At 44.5% G+C, this 22824-nt stretch overlaps 1 protein-coding gene across 3 annotated transcripts in view; it reads right to left on the bottom strand.

Annotated features, from left to right (window-relative positions):
* The window catches only part of LOC110502025 (SH3 and multiple ankyrin repeat domains protein 3-like), a 296396-nt gene that overhangs the window by 92059 nt on the left and 181513 nt on the right, over positions 1-22824 (bottom strand). For all 3 annotated transcript variants that reach the window (XM_036955942.1, XM_036955945.1, XM_036955949.1), the window contains one exon: positions 19559-19740. In XM_036955942.1, the coding sequence (XP_036811837.1) occupies positions 19559-19740 (182 nt within the window). The remainder of the gene's footprint in view (positions 1-19558; positions 19741-22824) is intronic.

The following is a 22824-nucleotide window of genomic DNA, read 5'->3' as shown; positions in this document are numbered from 1 at the left end:
GCCACATTTCAGGCTTCAAACATAAAGATATAAAACTGTATTTTTTTGTGAAGAATCAATAACAAGTGGGACACAATCATGAAGTGGAACGACATTTATTGGATTTCAAACTTTTTTAACAAATCAAAAACTGAAAAATTGGGCGTGCAAAATTATTCAGCCCCCTTAAGTTAATACTTTGTAGCGCCACCTTTTGCTGCGATTACAGCTGTAAGTCGCTTGGGGTATGTCTCTATCAGTTTTGCACATCGAGAGACTGACATTTTTTCCCATTCCTCCTTGCAAAACAGCTCGAGCTCAGTGAGGTTGGATGGAGAGCATTTGTGAACAGCAGTTTTCAGTTCTTTCCACAGATTCTCGATTGGATTCAGGTCTGGACTTTGACTTGGCCATTCTTACACCCGGATATGTTTATTTTTGAACCATTCCATTGTAGATTTTGCTTTATGTTTTGGATCATTGTCTTGTTGGAAGACAAATCTCCATCCCAGTCTCAGGTCTTTTGCAGACTCCATCAGGATTTCTTCCAGAATGGTCCTGTATTTGGCTCCATCCATCTTCCCATCAATTTTAACCATCTTCCCTGTCCCTGCTGAAGAAAAGCAGGCCCAAACCATGATGCTGCCACCACCATGTTTGACAGTGGGGATGGTGTGAGCTGTGTTGCTTTTACGCCAAACATAACGTTTTGCATTGTTGCCAAAAAGTTCAATTTTGGTTTCATCTGACCAGAGCACCTTCTTCCACATGTTTGGTGTGTCTCCCAGGTGGTTTGTGGCAAACTTTAAACAACACTTTTTATGGATATCTTTAAGAAATGGTTTTCTTCTTGCCACTCTTCCATAAAGGCCAGATTGGTGCAATATACGACTGATTGTTGTCCTATGGACAGAGTCTCCCACCTCAGCTGTAGATCTCTGCAGTTCATCCAGAGTGATCATGGGCCTCTTGGCTGCATCTCTGATCAGTCTTCTCCTTGTATGAGCTGAAAGTTTAGAGGGACGGCCAGGTCTTGGTAGATTTGCAGTGGTCTGATACTCCTTCCATTTCAATATTATCGCTTGCACAGTGCTCCTTGGGATGTTTAAAGCTTGGGGAATCTTTTTGTATCCAAATCCGGCTTTAAACTTCTTCACAACAGTATCTCGGACCTGCCTGGTGTGTTCCTTGTTCTTCATGATGCTCTCTGCGCTTTTAACGGACCTCTGAGACTATCACAGTGCAGGTGCATTTATACGGAGACTTGATTACACACAGGTGGATTGTATTTATCATCATTAGTCATTTAGGTCAACATTGGATCATTCAGAGATCCTCACTGAACTTCTGGAGAGAGTTTGCTGCACTGAAAGTAAAGGGGCTGAATAATTTTGCACGCCCAATTTTTCAGTTTTTGATTTGTTAAAAAAGTTTGAAATATCCAATAAATGTCGTTCCACTTCATGATTGTGTCCCACTTGTTGTTGATTCTTCACAAAAAAATACAGTTTTATATCTTTATGTTTGAAGCCTGAAATGTGGCAAAAGTTCGCAAAGTTCAAGGGGGCCGAATACTTTCGCAAGGCACTGTATATATATATATATATATATATATATATATATATATATATATATATATATATATATATATATATATATATATATATATATACATATATATACACAGTGGGGCAAAAAAGTATTTAGTCAGCCACCAATTGTGCAAGTTCTCCCACTTAAAAAGATGAGAGAGGCCTGTAATTTTCATCATAGGTACACTTCAACTATGACGGACAAAATGAGAAAAACAAATCCAGAAAATCTCATTGTAGGATTTTTTATGAATTTATTTGCAAATTATGGTGGAAAATAAGTATTTGGTCAATAACAAAAGTTTATCTCAATACTTTGTTATATACCCTTTGTTGGCAATGACAGAGGTCAAACGTATTCTGTAAGTCTCCACAAGGTTCACACACACTGTTGCTGGTATTTTGGTCCATTCCTCCTTGCAGATCTCCTCTAGAGCAGTGATGTTTTGGGGTCGTTGCTGGGCAACACGAACTTTCAACTCCCTCCAAAGATTTTCTATGGGGTTGAGATCTGGAGACTGGCTAGGCCACTCCAGGACCTTGAAATGCTTCTTACGAAGCCACTCCTTCGTTGCCCGGGCAGTGTGTTTGGGATCATTGTCATGCTGAAAGACCCAGCCACGTTTCATCTTCAATGCCCTTGCTGATGGAAGGAGGTTTTCACTCAAAATCTCACGATACATGGCCCCATTCATTCTTTCCTTTACACGGATCAGTCGTCCTGGTCCCTTTGCAGAAAAACAGCCACAAAGTATGATGTTTCCACCCCCATGCTTCACAGTAGGTATGGTGTTCTTTGGATGCAACTCAGCATTCTTTGTCCTCCAAACAGTTGAGTTTTTACCAAAAAGTTATATTTTGGTTTCATCTGACCATATGACATTCTCCCAATCTTCTTCTGGATCATCCAAATGCTCTCTAGCAAACTTCAGACGGGCCTGGACATGTACTGGCTTAAGCAGGGGGACACATCTGGCACTGCAGGATTTGAGTCCCTGGCGGCGTAGTGTGTTACTGATGGTAGGCTTTGATACTTTGGTCCCAGCTCTCTGCAGGTTATTCACTAGGTCCCCCCATGTGGTTCTGGGATTTTTGCTCACCATTCTTGTGATCATTTTGACCCCATGGAGTGAGATCTTGCGTGGAGCCCCAGATCGAGGGAGATTATCAGTTGTCTTCTATGTCTTCCATTTCCTAATAATTGCTCCCACAGTTGATTTCTTCAAACCAAGCTGCTTACCTATTGCAGATTCAGTCTTCCCAGCCTGGTGCAGGTCTACAATTTTGTTTCTGGTGTCCTTTGACAGCTCTTTGGTCTTGGCCATAGTGGAGTTTGGAGTGTGACTGTTTGAGGTTGTGGACAGGTGTCTTTTATTCTGATTACAAGTTCAAACAGGTGCCATTAATACAGGTAACGAGTGGAGGACAGAGGAGCCTCTTAAAGAATAAGTTACAGGTCTGTGAGAGCCAGAAATCTTGCTTGTTTGTAGGTGACCAAATACTTATTTTCCACCATAATTTGCAAATAAATTCATTAAAAATCCTACAATGTGATTTTCTGGATTTTTTTTCTCATTTTATCTGTCATAGTTGAAGTGTACCTATGATGAAAATTACAGGCCGCTCTTATCTTTTTAAGTGGGAGAACTTGCACAATTGGTGGCTGACTAAGTACTTTTTTGCCCCACTGCATATACATATAAATGTCCTATAGCTCGACAGTTTAGAAGGTCCAGAAAGGTACAATAGCAGGCCACTTATATGTTGTATTTTGTAAGGATGTATCGGTGCCAAGATAGGCCCACCATTGGAAATTAGTGATGGGCTTCTTCTGACACTGAGATGCTCTCTCTCCTTTCCAACTCCCCGCCAGTTCTTAATGCTGCAACCTATTTACATTCACTCTCCTCCAATAGGCTATAAGTAAGAAAAATAAGTCAAAATAACTGTCCAACAAGCTATTGTAGTCTGGCTTTTCCTGGGACACAACATTTAAAAGGAATAGCCGAGGCAGCGGAGAGGCCAAATGTGTAACTGTGATAACAGAACAATGAAGACAGACAGGCTTGAGATGTGTAGCCCAAGTTAGAAGTGCATGCATATTAATGATATAATTAGCTCAATATTAGTCTTAAAACTGCAGTGAATATATCCAGTCAATTTAAACTGCAAAATAAAAAAAGTTATCAGATAATGAAATCACAGGTAGCATACACTGTGCGCTCTCGAGGCTGCGCTCCCAGTCCCCAGGCACGCAGTTTGAAAAGCTACAGTATTGGATATTGGGCTCCCGAGTGGCATTGCGGTCTAAGGCACTCCTCAGTGCAAGAGGCGTCACTACAGTTCCTGGTTTGAATCCAGACTGAAAAACATCTGGCTTGGAGTCCCCATAGGGGGGCGCACAATTGGCCCAGTGTTGTCCGGGTTTGCCTTACATTTGATATAATGACAGAAGTGAAATGGCATGTTCTGTTCGTCATCCCAATCACATGCACATGCTTTCACCGCCTATTACAGGCACAGTAATAACCTATGCAAAACCTATGAAACAACCTAAGTCACACATGGCTTGGTGGGGTGGCACAATGTAGGCTTAAGCTACCCTTCAAATGTAAGCCTACATATTAGGCCTGCACTAATTGTGGTAGTGTGTTGTGAACAGAAGAGAAGCGCAGGCAAAACCTTGGAAATTAAGATTACAAATACATTTTATGAGGAGCTTGTTGTTGGAGTACTTCTTGCAGACCGACACAAATAATTGGCACTGCTACATAGATAATCGTCGCTACATTACATAGACGTGTTGGCTACACTTACATGTACAACATATTACAATCATCTACTTTGTCACATATGCGTTATTTGACTCGAGAACCAACAGTGAAGCACTCTTTCTTCAAATAACAACTTTGCCGTGAAGGGGGTTTTGAACTCGCAGCCACCAATTAGTGATAGCAGAAAGGGTAGCATCAATAACTTTATTTACAATGTAAACTTACATGTTGTTTAACTTGAATGCTGTGAAAGCACATGTCAAACGTTAAGGATGCATCAATGCAATATTGGCACACAACATTTTGTTATAGACCAACAAAACAAAAGTAAACCTTGAATTTGTAGGTTTAAAATATCCCTCTGGTGGGCAGGGTTTTTAAGAAATGCCATTGGTTGCTGGATATAAAGTCTAAGATCTTTGATATGAGAAAGAGAGAGAGAGAGAGAGAGAGAGAGAGAGAGAGAGAGAGAGAGAGAGAGAATACTGACAGAGAATACAACACTAACGTACTCTATGTACCTTTCCACCACAGGGACATAGGAGACTATTTGCATAGTGAATACTGTATGCAGTACATACTGTACATGTAGTATAGCATACAGGTTGCACATTTAGCAGTACAATGCAGCATTTGGGAAACACACTGTGACATTACTATGGTTACAGTAAGAATACTAACACCCGATGTCCGCCATATGCATATGCAGAAATCATCAGTTCACCTACTCTGCGTCTCACAAAGACACGGTGGTGTTTGGATTTAGGATTTTTGGTTCCAAAGGACAGATTGCCACTGGTCTATGCTTCACAGAGTGCCAAGAGTGTACAGCTGTCATCAAGGCAAGGGGTAGCTCCTTTGAAGAATGTCAAATATAAAATATATTTTGATTTGTTTAACACTTTTTTGGTTACTACATGATTCCATATGTGTTATTTCATAGTTTTGTTGTCTTCACTACTATTCTACAATGTAGAAAATAGTAAAAATAATGAAAAACCCTTGAATGAGTAGGTGTGTCCAAACTTTTGACAGGTACAGTACGTTCAGTAATTGATCATGACAGAGAAAATATTACAGATACTGTATGCTATGTCTAGTGTGTCTGAGTACAGTCTGACTACAGTCTGTGTGGAACTGCTGTGGGTGGGTGGAAGGTGATGAGTAAGGTGTTTGTTCAGTATGATTTTGTGTGCGTGTGTGTGTGTGCGTGCGTGCGTGCGTGTGTGTGTGTGTGTACAGGGAGCATTCCAATAACCAGAGTGCAGTTGTTATTAGATTGGGAGCCCTGCACGCTTTATTAAAACTTGGTTCAATCCGCAGTAATAGAGAGAGAGAACAACTGCATCTTCTTGAACACACACACACACGCACACGCACACTTGGGATGCAAGTCTCAAGGTTTATTCGACTCCATATCAGTAGTCTCTCTAAACAGATGGGTTTGCCTCTGACAATGTACAAATGTTCTGACGTACACGTCTGTACTTAGACCAAAGTCAGTTTGGCAGAAAGGAAAGGGCAGAGTTGGGACATCCGTCCAGAGCCATATCGGTTTATGTCCTGCTGTAAATATTTCCGGTAGCTAGCTAGATGAAGCTCACAGAGGATATTTTCAATGAGTGTAATTCGCAAGTGAGTAGATTGCATGTGCCATGACGTTAGCATTACAGGCTCACAACCACTGCCTGGCTGTGGCTAAAATGAGCTATCTGTGTCCTCATTGTGTCTGCTGATGTATCCCCAAACTGGTGATCTGTTGGAGAGTTGTCTGTCTGAAGAGCACCCTTCCACCAAAAAACATCATACTCAAGAAAAAACGACATAAAGCATGATCTGTTATTTGTTCATTCTTTGTTACTTTTACTTCTTATTCTTTTTTATTTTTTAACTGCATTGTTGGTTAAGGGCTTGTAAGTAAGCATTTCACTGTAAGGTGAAATAATACCTGTTGTATTCAGCGCATGTGAAGCAGAAAATGTGATTTAAGTTGAGTATAGGACTGATATCTCTCATCTTATCACCAGCAGAAGATGAATTGGATGAGGGGATGAGATAGATCAGAGGTGAGGAGGAGTAAAGGGGGATTGAGGAAGGAATGGAGGAGCAGAGTGGACCCCTAAGGCACAGACCAGTGTAGTTGAATAAAGGAGTGAAAGTGAGCGGAGGGACGGATAGTCACGCTTTCCTGAGACTGAGGCTCTGTGTGTGTTTGTGTTTGTTTCTGTGTGTGTGTGTGTTTGTTTCTGTGTGTGTGTGTGTGTGTGTGTGTGTGTGTGTGTGTGTGTGTGTGTGTGTGTGTGTGTGTGTGTGTGTGTGTGTGTGTGTGTGTGTGTGTGTGTGTGTGTGTGTGCTCTCAGGGCTCCTTCAGTTCAGAGAGGGCTGGGGAGTGGTGCAGTCCCTATCTCATCTGTATTCAACACACACACTGTGTGAGAGAGAGAGAGAGAGAGCGAGAGAGAGAGAGAGAGAGAGACAGAGAGAGAGAGAGAGAGAGAAAGGGAGAGAGAGAGAGAGAGAAAGGGAGAGAGAGAGATAGAGATAGAGAGAGAGATAGAGAGAGGGTTTGAGTGAATGAGTGAGTGAGAAGATGATTCAGTCAAGTAAGAAAGAGAGTGTAACACAGTGGAAGCTTTATTTATGAATGACAGAGGAGGCATGTACAGCAAGAGAGCAGGCGGAGAGGAAGAAGGGACAGAAGTAAGAAAGAGGTAGAGAGGTTGGGGATGGGAGTGTGAGAGTAGTGGAGGGGGAGGAAAACTCCAAGTATGACTCAGAGGGAGCCCTTCTCTCTCATCTCCTCTCTTCCCTCCCTCCCAACCTTGAATGGATCTACAAAACTCTTTCTTTTTCATTTTCTCCCTCTATTTCATGTATTATCTTTTCTCTTGTCCATTTCTCCGTTTGTATCGGCCTCCAGGTGAAGACAAAAATAGAGTTGCTAAGGCCAATTTGGATGCCTAATAACTCGTACCTTTCCTTTCTATCTTTCTCTTTCATTCTCCCCTCAATACACTCACTAGCTCATGCTATGCTACCTTCTTGCTGCACAGCGTGGCTGTGGATAAAAACCTGTGAAAAACAGGAACACCTTGATGTTGCCAGGGTTAAAAGAACATCACTAGAGAGGTCTTAGATCATTGACAGAGTGTCTCTTAATCTCTCATAGACGTCTTTCATTTCAGTGTGTGTGTGTTTGTAGGTGTGCTAACTGCAGTTGATTGATGGTGTTTACTCTGTGATACATGATCAGACCTTAATGAGCTGGACTGTTGCTCCTCGTAAACACTCACAATGACATTGGCTGTCAATAACTGTGTGTGTGTGTGTGTGTGTGTATGTGTGGTGTGTTTGTGTGCATTCATACAGTAACACACAGTGATACACAGTGCCACAGTAACAGTGTCAGGGCAGGGCTGACGTGCCTGACGTGGCCTGAAGTACATATGGAGTCACTGACAGTTTCACTGTGTGCTCCCTGCTACGGCTCACTGTCTGGACATACACCGCCTTCGGAAAGTATTCAGACCCCTTGACTTTTTCCACATTTTGTTAGGTTACAGCCTTCGTGTAAAATGTATTAAATCGTTCTCCCCCCTCATCAATCTACACTATACCCCATTATTACAAAGCAAAAACTTTAATTTTTGCTAATTTATATACATAAAAAAAACTGATATGACATTTACATAAGTATTCAGACCCTTCACTTAGTACTTTGTTGAAGCACCTTTGGCAGCGATTACAGCCCTGAGTCTTCTTGGGTATAACGCTACAAGTTTGGCACACCTGTATTTTAGGAGTTTCTCTCATTCTTCTCTGCAGATCGTTTCAAGCTCTATCAGGTTTATCAGGGGAGTGTTGCTTCACAGCTATTTTCAGGTCTCTCCAGAGATGTTCGATTGCGTTCAAGTCTGGACTCTGGCTGGGCCCCTAAAGGACATTCAGAGACCTACCCCCGAAGCCACTCCTGAGTTGTCTTGGCTGTGTGCTTAGGGTCGTTGTCCTGTTGGAAGGTGAACCTTCTCCCCAGTCTGAGGTCCAGAATGCTCTGGAGCAGGTTTTCATCAAGGATCTCTCTGTACCTTCATCTTGCCTCGATCCTGACTAGTCTCCCAGTCCCTGCTGCTGAAAAACATCCCCACAGCATGATGCTGCCACCACAATGCTTTACCGTAGGGATGGTGCCAGGTTTCCTCCAGACGTGACGCTTGGCATTCAATGCCAAAGAGTTCAATCTTGGTTTCATTAGACATAATCTTGTTTCTCATGGTCTAAGAGTCCTTTAGGTGCCTTTTGGCAAACTCCAAGCGGGCTGTCATGTGCCTTTTACTGAGGAGTGGCTTCCGTCTGTCCACTCTACCATAAAGGCCTGATTGGTGGAGTGCTGCAGAGATACTTGTTCTTCTGGAATGTTCTTCCATCCCCACAGAGGAACACTTGAGCTCTGTCAGAGTAACCATTGGGTTCTTGGTCACCTCCCTGATTGCTCAGTTTGGCCGGGCAACCAGCCCTAGTAAGTGTCTTGGTGGTTCCAAAATTCTTCAATTTAAGAATTGATGGAGGTTACTGTGTTCTTGGGGACCTCCAATGCTGCAGACCTTTTTTGGTACCCCAGATCTGTGCCTCAACACAATCCTGTCTCGGACCTCTACGGACAATTCCTTCGATCTCAAGGGTTGGTTTTTGCTCTGACATACACTGTCAACTGTGGGACATAATATAGACAGGTATGAGCCTTTCCAAATCATTTCCAACCAATTGCATTTACCACAATCAAGTTGTATAAACATCTCAAGGATGATCAATGGAAACAGGAAGCACCTGAGCACAATTCGAGTCTCATGGGGTTTGAAAAGGGTTTGAATATTTAAGAAGTTATTTCTGTTTCTCATTTTTTATAAATGTGAAGATTTTTTTTTCTTCTCTTTGTCATTATGGGGTATTGTGTGTAGATTTCTAGGGATTTTTTGTTGATGATTTAATCCATTTTAGAATAAGGCTGTAACGTAACAAAATGTGGAAAAAGTCAATGGGTCTGAATACTTTCCGAAGGCACTGTAAATACACACATATGCAGACAGCTGTCAGTTATTCCGACATTGCTCGTCCTAATATTTACAGTTGAAGTCAGAAGTTTGCATACACTTAGGTTGTAGTCATTAAAACGAATTTTTCAACCACTCCACAAATGTCTTGTTAACAAACTATAGTTTTGGCAAGTCGGTTAGGACATCTACTTTGTGCATGACACAAGTCATTTTTCCAGCAATTGTTTACAGACAGATTATTTCACTTATAATTCAATGTATCACAATTCCAGTGGGTCAGAAGTTTACATACACTAAGTTGACTGTGCCTTTAAACAGCTTGGAAAATTCCAGAAAATTATGTCAGGACTTTATAACCTTCTGATAGGCGAATTGACATAATTTGAGTCAATTGAAGGTGTACCTGTGGATGTAGTTCAAGGCCTACCTTCAAACTCAGTGCCTCTTTGCGTGACATCATGGGAAAATCAAAAGAAATCAGCCAAGACCTCAGAAAAAAAATTGTAGACCTCCACTGGTTCATCCTTGGGAGCAGTTTCCAAACATCTGAAGGTACCACGTTCATCTGTACAAACAATAGTACGGAAGTATGAACACCATGGGACCACGCAGCTGTCATACCGCTCAAGAAGGAGACGCTTCCTGTCTCCTAGAGATGAATGTACTTTGGTGCGAAAAGTGCAAATCAATCCCAGAACAGCAGCAAAGGACCCTGTGAAGATGCTGGAGGAAACAGGTACAAAAGTATCTATATCCACAGTAAAACGTGTCCTATATCGACATAACCTGAATGGCCGCTCAGCAAGGAAGAATCCACTGCTCCAAAACCACCATAAAAAAAAACAGATTACGGTTTGCAACGGCACATAGGGACAAAGATCATACTTTTTGGAGAAATATCCTCTGGTCTGATGAAACAAAAATAGAACTGTTTAGCCATAATGACCATCGTTATGTTTGAGAAAAAGGGGGAAGCTTGCAAGCCGAAGAACACCATCCCAACCGTGAAGCACGGGGGTGGCAGCATCATGTTGTGGGGGTGTTTTGCTGCAGGAGGGACTGGTGCACTTCACAAAATAGATGGCACCATGAGGCAGGAGAATTATGTGGATAAATTGAAGCAACATCTCAAGACATGTCACGTCCTGACCATAGAAAGTCTTTATTTTTTATTTTGGAGTAGGTCAGGGCGTGACTGGGGGGTGTTCTAGTTTATTATTTCTATGTGTAGTCTAGTTTTTGTATTTCTATGTTGGCCTGGTATGGTTCCCAATCAGAGTCTATTGTCTCTGATTGGGGATCATATTTAGGTAGCCTTTTCCCACCTGTTGCTTGTGGGATCTTGTTTTTGTATTGGTGCTTTTGAGCCCTACAAGGCTGTATGTTCGTTTGTTTGTTTCTCTTTATTGTTTTTGTTGCTGGTTCACATTCAAATAAATTGTGATGAACCCAAATCACGCTGCGTCTTCGTCTACCCATTTCGGCGATTGTTACAAGACATCAATCAGGAAGTTAAAGCTTGGTCGCAAATAGGTCTTCCAAATTGACAATGACCCCCCACCCCCCATTACAATTGCAAAATGGCTTAAGGAAAAAAAGTTAAGCCTCAATCCTATAGAAAATGTGTGGGCAGAACTCAAAAAGCATGTGCGAGCAAGGAAGCCTACAAACCTGACTCAGTTACACCAGCTCTGTCAGGAGGAATGGGCCAAAATTCACCCAATTTATTGTGGGGAAGCTTGTGGAAGGCTACCCGAAACGTTTGATCCAAGTTAAACAATTTAAAGGCAATGCTATCAAATACTAATTGAGTATATGTAAACTTCTGACCCACTGGGAATGTGATGAAAGAAATAAAAGCTGAAGTAAATCATTCTCTCTACTTTTATTCTGACATTTCACATTCTTAAAATAAAGTGGTGATCCTGACTGACCTAAGACAGCAAATTTTTTACTAGGATTAAATGTAAGGAATTGTGAAAATCTGAGTATATATGTATTTGGCTAAGTGTATGTAAACTTCCAACTTCAACTGTATATATTTCTTATTTCCATGAAAATACTTTTAGATTTGTGTGTATTGTTGTGAACTGTTAGATATTACTGCACTGTTGGAGCTAGGAACACAAGTAATTCGTTACACCCGCAATAACATCTGCTAAATATGTGTGTGACCAATACAATTTTATTTGATATGATTTGAGACACACACACACACACACACACACACACACACACACACACACACACACACAGACACACATACATATTCACGTATCAAATCAAATTATATTTTTCACATGAGCCGAATACAACAGGTGTAGTAGACCTTACAGTGAAATGCTTACAGACATATGTACACACGCACACACGCATACACACGCACACATACATAAGCACACACGCATACACACGCACACATAGTACGTAATGGCTATAGAGTAATCCTGTCAGGAATGTCAGGGTGCTTACACTTCTGTTCCTGATGTAATGTTCATCTTGATTTATACTGATTTGCTTTGCGCGTGTGTGTGTGTGTGTGTGTGTGTGTGTGTGTGTGTGTGAGTGTGTGATAGAGGGACAGATGGTGTGGTCAGCAGGGTGCAGGTGTATGTGGGCGGGTTTTTGCTACCTGCTGCGTCTCTGATTGGACAGAGAGAGGTCAGCTGTGACACTCTCGTCCTTCCCCCAGGCCACTGACCAAACCCGATATCAACGCGCACACACACATGAGTCTTAATATCGTCTTAATAAACTTTATCCCCAAAGGTCACTATGACCTCGCACCCAGTCACTTTCTTTTTTTGTAGGCTGAAATAATTCCTATTTTACAACTGTGTTAGAGAGGGAGTGTGAACTGTCTAGCCGTCACTCTCTGTGTATGTGATAGGTGAGTCATTCCATGTCATTTCAGCAAGCCATGACACCCACTATCTCAGATGTTTCTGAAAATTGTTTCTGTAGTTAGAAACAGATAAGATTAGCATTCCTGCGACATTATTTTGTCGATGTATAATTTAATCCCTGAGAAATTAAGCTAATTGGTTATACTCAAATGTACCTTTTTCTAACAATGAGTAAGACAAAGAAATTATCAAAAGCCACCCACGAACCCCTCCAACCCGTATACAGCATCAGTTCTCTATGTCTGACAAGTAGGATGGAGCTGCGGCTTGGAGTATTGTTTCTTCATCCTATGTAATGCATTCTCAGTGGATTTGGCAATGTTTTTTATTCCCTGTTCAGAGAAATGTGTTATTGAAGTTATTAGGTGTATGTCCCATCATACATCCATACATATTACCAGGTTATGACCACTATATTCCTCATGTCTAACTCATTGGTACTATATTTATTGAATATGATACGATTCCTATAAATTAAAATGGCCAATTTGGATGCAATCAATTAGCTTACTTTCTCAGAGATTAAATTATATTTCAAAAACATAATGTTGCAGGAATGCTTTCAGAACAATCCGATAGGGTGGTTGTCAAAACCCAGGTTTCAGATGAAAAACACACACACACATAAAATATAAACTGCAATGGGCTACATTTTTTTGAGAACATACTTGAAAATACACTACCCACTACAATCTGAATGCATTCTGGCCATTCAATCTCCCAAAAACAACATTGTCAAAAAAAGCATAGGTATAAGTAACCTTTGAGGTTATACAATTCAAATGACATTCCAGAGAAGGATCATTTTGTGTTTTTTGTCAGTTTTTTTATATGGTAGGATCTAACTTATACATTTGCTTTTATTATTCATAAAAATGGAGTATTTCATTTTAAAGGACAACAATATGCCACAACACATGTTGTGTTAGTGTGATCAGCACCTGTTGCTTAGTTACGGACATATGCATTCTGGTCTCAGAAACAGTTACATCTGTGTCTTCAAAATTGGAATATAACGTTGTATGTGTGTGTGTGTGTTTGAGTGTCTGTGTGTGAATTGTCACAATGCTGCATTCCAATGATCTATTGTGCTTATCTGAGAGCCCATTACAGCACTCAGTTCTAGGCTAACAACACACAGACAGACACACAGACAGACATATTTGTGCCTCTGTGCCAACACGCTAGAGAAGCCCTGAACAATGAAGGCTCCAGGTTTACCAAGTATTAGCCCTGAGCCACGAAGGGTCCAGGTTTACCAAGTATTAGCCCTGAGCCACGAAGGGTCCAGGTTTACCAAGTATTAGCCCTGAGCCACGAAGGGTCCAGGTTTACCAAGTATTAGCCCTGAGCCAAGAAGGGTCCAGGTTTACCAAGTATTAGCCCTGAGCCACGAAGGGTCCAGGTTTACCAAGTATTAGCCCTGAGCCACGAAGGGTCCAGGTTTACCAAGTATTAGCCCTGAGCCACGAAGGGTCCAGGTTTACCAAGTATTAGCCCTGAGCCACGAAGGGTCCAGGTTTACCAAGTATTAGCCCTGAGCCACGAAGGGTCCAGGTTTACCAAGTATTAGCCCTGAGCCACGAAGGGTCCAGGTTTACCAAGTATTAGCCCTGAGCCACGAAGGGTCCAGGTTTACCAAGTATTAGCCCTGAGCCACGAAGGGTCCAGGTTTACCAAGTATTAGCCCTGAGCCACGAAGGGTCCAGGTTTACCAAGTATTAGCCCTGAGCCACGAAGGGTCCAGGTTTACCAAGTATTAGCCCTGAGCCACGAAGGGTCCAGGTTTACCAAGTATTAGCCCTGAGCCACGAAGGGTCCAGGTTTACCAAGTATTAGCCCTGAGCCACGAAGGGTCCAGGTTTACCAAGTATTAGCCCTGAGCCACGAAGGGACCAGGTTTACCAAGTATTAGCCCTGAGCCAAGAAGGGTCCAGGTTTACCAAGTATTAGCCCTGAGCCACGAAGGGTCCAGGTTTACCAAGTATTAGCCCTGAGCCACGAAGGGTCCAGGTTTACCAAGTATTAGCCCTGAGCCACGAAGGGTCCAGGTTTACCAAGTATTAGCCCTGAGCCAAGAAGGGTCCAGGTTTACCAAGTATTAGCCCTGAGCCACGAAGGGTCCAGGTTTACCAAGTATTAGCACCAGTGGAAGGTTTGTGCCTGGTCTTGTATAACTGCAGTAATGGTTGAATCACCCTGCAATCCCCTTGAGATCATTAGTAATGCCTGTCTTTGGACCATGTATGTCTGTCTACTGGCTTGTGTGCTTGCATGTGAATGTATGTGTGTCTACTGGCTTGTGTGCTTGCATGTGAATGTATGTGTGTCTACTGGCTTGTGTGCTTGCATGTGAATGTATGTGTGTCTACTGGCTTGTGTGCTTGCATGTGAATGTATGTGTGTCTACTGACTTGTGTGCTTGCATGTGAATGTATGTGTGTCTACTGGCTTGTGTGCTTGCATGTGAATGTATATGTGCGTGTGTTCGTGCACGCGCTCCAGGTATCCGCCACTGGCCACGGCAGTGTTAATATTCCACACACACTGGGCGCGGCCTGAGACCATTAATCATGTTTGTGAATGTCTAATCTCAATGTTATTTGGTCGGTTTCATTTTCCCGGCTGTCTAGAAGATTTACAATGGTGTGCAGAGGAGAGGTGTATGTGTGTGTGTGTGTGGGTGTGTCAGTGTGTTTGTTTTAGGTAGAATAGCCTGTAATGTAATGGGTTATGTTGCTGGATGTACTTTGTGTGTTTAGTTGTTGTGTGTATGTTAAGACGGTGTGTGTTAGAGTGCATGTGTTTGTGCATGTGTGAGTGTGTGCGTGGTCTATTGGCTTGACCAGGTTACAGGGGAAGCGTCTCTGTCCGTGTCCATGATGACAACAAGTGGCCTATCGAGATGTATCCATCCTGGTGATGCTATCTGATTATAGAGAGGTAGAGGGAAAGGAAGGCCCCTGGGGGATTGTCAACTCATATCCAATGGATCAAGACACATAAACAGACACCCTACTCCATCCCACACCAACACACACATCCAGACACCTCTCTTCATCACCACATATTGATCTAAGCCCCCCCCCCCCCCCCCCCCCCACACACACACACATCAGATGACCATATATCAGATGACTGTCTGCTGAGTTTGTGGTCCAACAATGGGAGTCTTGGGGTGTCTGTGGAGGTACAATCACATATATGGATACTACAATAGACTATCTATGCATCTGTGGGCTATTTCCACTATCCTTCTGTAGACTAAACTACAGACGAGAAGAGAAGGAATATCATGTACCTTGCTCTTCTTCATCGGATTGGGAGTCAGCTACACAGCATTTTGAGTAGAGGAAAGATATATTACATGTGAAAGACTGACAACAGGTGAAAGACATCGAAAGCGACAAAACTAGATTTGGTGGAACTATGCACATACTACAGTGAAAGATGTACAAAGCTCGTCATGTACTTAAACAGAGTCAAAACTACAACAGGCCCTTATAACAACTACTACACAGTGCTAACCATGACTATACCCTCTGCCACTACGCGTAAACACTAAGCACCAGTTTCCAGGATTGATCAAGGCATTTAAATTGTTTTTTAGTCCAGGACAAAGCTTCATCTGTGTCTGGGAAAGCATCTCTTAAGAGTTTCTATTATACAGTAAACATGCCTGGAGGCTGTAGAGTGCAGCTGTGTCTGGGAAAGCATCTCTTAAGAGGTTCTATTATACAGTAAACATGCCTGGAGGCTGTAGAGTACAGCTGTGTCTGGGAAAGCATCTCTTAAGAGGTTCTATTATACAGTAAACATGCCTGGAGGCTGTAGAGTACAGCTGTGTCTGGGAAAGCATCTCTTAAGAGTTTCTATTATACAGTAAACATGCCTGGAGGCTGTAGAGTACAGCTGTGTCTGGGAAAGCATCTCTTAAGAGGTTCTATTATACAGTAAACATGCCTGGAGGCTGTAGAGTACAGCTGTGTCTGGGAAAGCATCTCTTAAGAGGTTCTATTATACAGTAAACATGCCTGGAGGCTGTAGAGTACAGCTGTGTCTGGGAAAGCATCTCTTAAGAGTTTCTATTATACAGTAAACATGCCTGGAGGCTGTAGAGTGCAGCTGTGTCTGGGAAAGCATCTCTTAAGAGTTTCTATTATACAGTAAACATGCCTGGAGGCTGTAGAGTACAGCTGTGTTTACCTTCTGATCCCTGAGAAACACCATTCTCTACAGGACAGAGAGTACGACAAGACCATGTTAATCCATACTATCGGTTTTATTACAGCCCTGGTCTAAAGGCTACAAAACCACTTCACAGCTCACCCGACATACCAAACAACTAACAGGGTTAGCCTAGCCACAATGCTAACCCTCAGGGGGAAGGCTAGCTAGCTATGCTACCAAACACACAGTGGGCTATGAGAGGAGAGTTATCATGCAGGCCTGTTGGTTTTACCCAATCTCAGGGCCTCATACAGGTGTTCCTCTGTTGTCACACGATGAAGGGATGAGAGAGTGACAAGAGAAGAATAGGGGGGATGATGAAAGGGAGGAGAGATGTGAGTGAGTAAATGGAGGTTCAACAACAAAGTAAGTCAGGGACACCACTCTACAAAACCAGGCACTTGAAATAACAGCTGTTACAGATAAAGCTGGTTAAAGTAGGTCATTGATGTTTAAAGTGAATAGTACTCTTACAGTGTAAAAGGTAGAAGACAACCTTCTTTATTCTTACTAAGGGGGTGGGGGAGAGTATCCCTATCCTTCCATGGCATACCTTCACACTGAAACTGAACATGTGCTCTGGCATCTGCCAACCTTTTCTCCCCAGGAATATTGCACGGTAGAGAAGCTTCCTGTCTTTCCCCCTCCTCTTTTCTCATCCTCTCTTTCCCCAGTGTAAATGAGGCCTGTAACTATTAGCAACTCATCCATTCATGAATGCAGATGAGACAGAATTTATTATGAATCAAAGTGGAGACCATCCATCCACAGAGCCTGGCCTCGGGTCACAACACCCCTCTATGCACTGTGAGGTGGACTGGTCACTACGGGTTAGCAGCAACAAGACCAGGTGGAGACTAGCAAAACTGAAGAGTGAAATTTTTTTTTGTTGCCTTCTAATTGGCATTCCATACAGCTTATATCCATGAACGAGAGTGGAAAGAACTACTGGGTGGGCCAGTCTGCTATGTGGGTGGGTCTATGCCCTCCCAGGCCCACATATGGCTGCGCTGTTGTCCAGTCAATCTATAGATTAGGGCGAAATTTATTTACATTTATTGAATTCCTTATATGAACTGTAACTATATATTTTTTCAGTATACATGGAATCAAAAAGGGGTCTCCTTGGAACCAAAAGGGTTCTCCTATGGCGACAGCCGAAAAACCCTGTCGGAACCCTTTTTTCTAAGAGTATACAGTTAGAGCCATGCTGGTCATTATTATGCAACCCTGCCAGATGGCTCAGTTGGCTGGAGCGCGGTGCGTCAACTCCAAGGTTGTGGGTTCAATTCCAGCCTGATCCAAATGTACTGACTGTAACAGTTGAGAGCATATGCTACACAGTGTCCTGTATTGTCATTCAAATTCACATAGCCTTGCTACTTGTGTATAACACAAGTGTCTATGTAACAGTAGACAATGTACAGAAGTAACTGTTGACAATGTACAGTATGATTTATCAGGTTTGTGGCCATGTGAATAACCTATTCATAGTACTCACCACACTGTGTTGTTTTCCACATCTGCCTGGGCGTCATAAACAACAACATCAACATCAAACACACAGTCTAGAGTGGGAGTGGGAGTCTCATACCAGGATATGGGGTAAAGAGGAAAGTGCGGTATCTGTGGCTTCAGGGAGAGGTGGTTGTGGGTGTGTGTCTAAGAGACTGTAGGAGAGTAAAAGCAGTGAACACATAGGGATCCCTATAGGGATGTGTAGAAGAGTGAAGATAAACTACGTTGCACACGGAAGAAGAATCACTCTGAGGAGGGAGTACGAGGTAGGTGTATGCTCTTGCCCAAACTGTATTCAACCCCTAACCCCTCTGTACTTGTGGATATCTGGAAGGCTTTGACAGATGTAAATTGCATCACACTGCTTCCTCCAATTCAGCTCATACTGAGACTCAAACCCAGGAACTCTGCCTCGCCAACACACGTGACTGCCCTCCTGAAGCGTCTTACCCAGGTAGTGTAAGTGGTGTAAGTGGAGACACTTCAGGCTGAGGAGTGAGTTTCACAGATCCTCATCTGCTACATAAGCAATATGGTGACAAAATTACAATATTGGTTACACCTATCAAATCCTATCAAATCCTATCAAATCCTATCAAATGTGCATATGGGTTAAGGGCTAGGCGTCAGTTTAGGATTGGGTAATAGAGGCCATGCACTTAAAGGCAGCAACTTATGTAGAATACACACACACCGACTGTACACACACACACTCCCTCCTCAACCAACAACCAAACACTATAGTTGTCTGGGGAACGAGAGGTGTGGGTTTGGATATAGAGGAGATTGGGAGAGAGAGAGACGGGGTGACAGTAATGTTGGAAAATGTTGTGTCGTTTTACCTTCTATGTCATTAGAGTCATAGTCTGGAGTGAGGCATGGATGGAGAAGAGAACACACAGACACCATGACTACAGCACCATTAGGATTAGGAGCTGCAGAATACATAGACAGCCATGACAACGCTGATGAAGAAAGACTGACTTTAAAAGCACTTCAGATGCATTAGATAACAAATGTACCACTCTACAGTGGTGAAGTGACATTACAGAGGCATGAACAGAGTGAGAGCAGTGGAGTGACCTTTATCCATGTCATGTAAGTATAATGTATGGAAGACCCGTCCTGTTAGCGCTGTAGTACCTCTACTGTTAAACACAGCTTCTGTCACATTCATTTACCTACATACACCTGTGACAAGAGTAGTGGAAGTGGTTTGGTGAACCACGCTCGTGTGATGTCTGACCTTGCCTAAGACTAGAGACTAGAGCCAGACTTAATCAGCATATAGTTTTTCACATTATTTTATAGAAATAATAAAAGTTTGTGTTCCCAATGCAACAGTAAGATTTGTTGGTTTCCTAAAATGAGATATGTCTGTTTTATCATTCTAAATTCCTTCCTAAATCTATGAGACCCCTAGAGTTTAATAAAAACACATGTGAAAAGTGGTTATACCAGGAAATGACAGGTGATAACCACTTTATGAACAGTCATAGTGTACTAACCTTTGACCCTCTCTCCACGGTTCAGCTGGATCTCTCCCTCGCCCTGTGGCGTGTACGGTTTGACCACGATGAAGGTACGTCCCGGTACGGCGCTGTAGAGTTTCCGCTTGGGCCCGCTGGCACCGGCAATGGCAGGAGGGGTGTGGGTGGGGGGACTGGGGTCCCGTTGCACCGTACCCGGGCTGTAAACAAACACATAGGTTACCGTGGTAATGCCAGGCAGCTGGTAGCCGAAACCGGTGGTTACCGACATGGTCGGTCGCCAAGGGGACAGTAACACAGCAACAACCTGACGGTTGTCACAGTGACCGGTTGTAAGATAAGTCTGTCCGAGTGGTCAACAGTCAACGGTCCCAAAGCAAACCTTGAGGGAAAGTCATTGGATGAGAGGTCACGCCTCCTCCCCTCCTTCTCTAAATCCTTCTCTCTGTTGTTCTTCCTCTTATTCCGTTACAGCAAACAAAATCCCCCTGTCCCCCTCCCTCCACCCCTCTTCTCCTCTCCTCTCGGTTCTCTCCGAGGCAGGAGAAGTAGTGTTAACGGTTAACAGTAACGGAATTGTTCCCGTCTCTGTCGCTCAGATCCTTCTGGCAGTCCCCTTGGGTCACACATATCCTGAGCTCCCGCTCTGACCGAACAGCCCTCCAGAGAGGGAAAGAGATCCCTGCGTCTTTACAGCCTCCAGTGCTCCAGGCTGAGTTACAGATCCCACCTACTCCCCTGGCTCTGGAGGTCTAGGTCCTGCCGTGGAGGAGAGGGAGAGAGGCTGGCTCTGCTCCCCGACCAAGACTCCTTCTCCTGGGAGTCCCTCTCCACTCCCCTCCACCCCTCACACACACGTGCCCGCTCACACACACTCACACACGCATACACACTGGCGACGACGCTGCTGCTAACCCTGCTGCTGCTACCACTACTGCACTTGGCATCTCCCCTCCCCTCTGACGGCTCACACACACTCACACAGCTCTCTCCGAGCATTCTACCCAACACACAAGCAGGCTGCCCCCTCCGCTACTGCGAACACTACACCTCCACAACATACGCTAGCAACAGCTTGTCGCGAACACAGTGTGCCGACATACACACACAGCACCATTGATCTCCTCCCGCCTGTCTGCCTGTGTGTGTGCATGCGCCACTGCTCTCCGGGGCAGGTTGATGTGTGGTGGGGGGAGGGGGCAGGTTGATGTGTGATGGGGGGAGGGGGCAGGTTGATGTGTGATGGGGGGAGGGGGCAGGTTGATGTGTGATGGGGGGAGGTGGCAGGTTGATGTGTGATGGGGGGAGGGGGCAGGTTGATGTGTGATGGGGGAGGGAGCAGGTTGATGTGTGATGGGGGAGGGGGCAGGTTGATGTGTGATGGGGAGGGGCAGGTTGATGTGTGATGGGGGAGGGGGCAGGTTGATGTGTGATGGGGGAGGGGGCAGGTTGATGTGTGATGGGGGAGGGGGCAGGTTGATGTGTGATGGGGGAGGGGGCAGGTTGATGTGTGATGGGGGAGGGGGCAGGTTGATGTGTGATGGGGGAGGGGGCAGGTTGATGTGTGATGGGGGGAGGGGGCAGGTTGATGTGTGATGGGGGAGGGGGGGGGGGGTTGATGTGTGATGGGGGCAGGTTGATGTGTGATGGGTGAGGGGGGGGGTTGATGTGTGATGGGGGGAGGGGGCAGGTTGATGTGTGATGGGGGAGGGGGGGGTTGATGTGTGATGGGGGCAGGTTGATGTGTGATGGGGGCAGGTTGATGTGTGATGGGGGAGGGGACAGGTTGATGTGTGATGGGGGGAGGGGGGGGGGTTGATGTGTGATGGGGGGAGGGGGCAGGTTGATGTGTGATGGGGGAGGGGGGGGTTGATGTGTGATGGGGGCAGGTTGATGTGTGATGGGGGCAGGTTGATGTGTGATGGGGGAGGGGACAGGTTGATGTGTGATGGGGGAGGGGACAGGTTGATGTGTGATGGGGGGAGGGGGGGGGGGTTGATGTGTGATGGGGGAGGGGACAGGTTGATGTGTGATGGGGGGAGGGGGGGGGGGGTTGTTGCTGGCTTAATTGTTGCTGGCAATCTACCTCCTCTTGAATCGCCTTGAAACACCTTTTCTCTCTCCCCCTTTCTGCCCCATCTCTCTGTCTCTCTCTCTACCTTCCCTCCATCTCTCTGTCTCTCTCTCTACCTTCCCTCCATCTCTCTGTCTCTCTCTCTACCTTCCCTCCATCTCTCTGTCTCTCTCTCTACCTTCCCTCCATCTCTCTGTCTCTCTCTCTACCTTCCCTCCATCTCTCTGTCTCTCTCTCTACCTTCCCTCCATCTCTCTGTCTCTCTCTCTCTACCTTCCCTCCATTTCTCTGAGGGAGGCATCTGGTGAATTCTAATAGAGCTGAAGCAGAGGTTCTCCTGGTATTCATTCATCACTACTGCTGCAGCTGTGTGTGTGTGTGTGTGTGTGTGTGTGTGTGTGTATGCGTGCATGTGAGCTCCACCCTGTATCATACAGCCTGTTTGTCTGTGTCCTCAACACTCACCCTCCCATCCTTCTTACAGCTGCTTTTCTCCACTCTCCCCCCTTCTTTCTGCTTTATCTTTGGTCTTGCAAAATCATGGATACAGTGATTAATGAATCAATCTGTTTTTATCTTGCATCTGTGTGCTTATGTGTGTTTGTCTGTGTGACTTTGTTTACATATGTGTGTACATTGTGGGTATCATGTGACATGTGTCTGTGTGAAAACCCCTCACTCTATATCTACCCCTCCCCTCTCCCTTTCTGTCTTTCCCTTCTTCCTGTCTCTCCCTTTCTGTCTCTGTGTCGTATCAATCACTCGTAACCCTTTATTCATTCATTCTCCTCTCTCCATCTTTCCCGCTTCCTCGCCTCTCTCCCCTTTCCTCTCCCTCTCTCTCCCTCGACCCTTCTCACTCTCCTTCGAAGCAGCGGCTTGCTGACGGTTTTCCAATTACCTCGGGACTGAGCGGAGGGAGAGGAGGAGAGAGGAGAGGAGGAGAGAGGAGAGAGAGAGAGAGAGAGAGAGAGAGAGAGAGAGAGAGAGAGAGAGAGAGTGGAGAGGCTGAGGTGGCTGCCTGCCACATGTTAATGACTGAGCCCAGGATACTCCACCCTCCGCACACTGAATACAACACAGAGTAAAATGGAGTGGTGGAGGCAGAGAGGGAGGGAGGGAAGGAGGGAGGGCAGGGCAGAGAGGGAGGGAGGGAGGGCAGAGAGGGAGGGAGGGAAGGAGGGAGGGAGGGCAGAGTGAAAGGGAGAGG

Source organism: Oncorhynchus mykiss, chromosome 2, assembly GCF_013265735.2.
Source record: "Oncorhynchus mykiss isolate Arlee chromosome 2, USDA_OmykA_1.1, whole genome shotgun sequence".
Taxonomy (NCBI): Eukaryota; Metazoa; Chordata; class Actinopteri; order Salmoniformes; family Salmonidae; genus Oncorhynchus; species Oncorhynchus mykiss.
The sequence above is the reverse complement of the archived record's forward strand: the minus strand, read 5'-3'. Positions and strand labels throughout refer to the sequence as shown.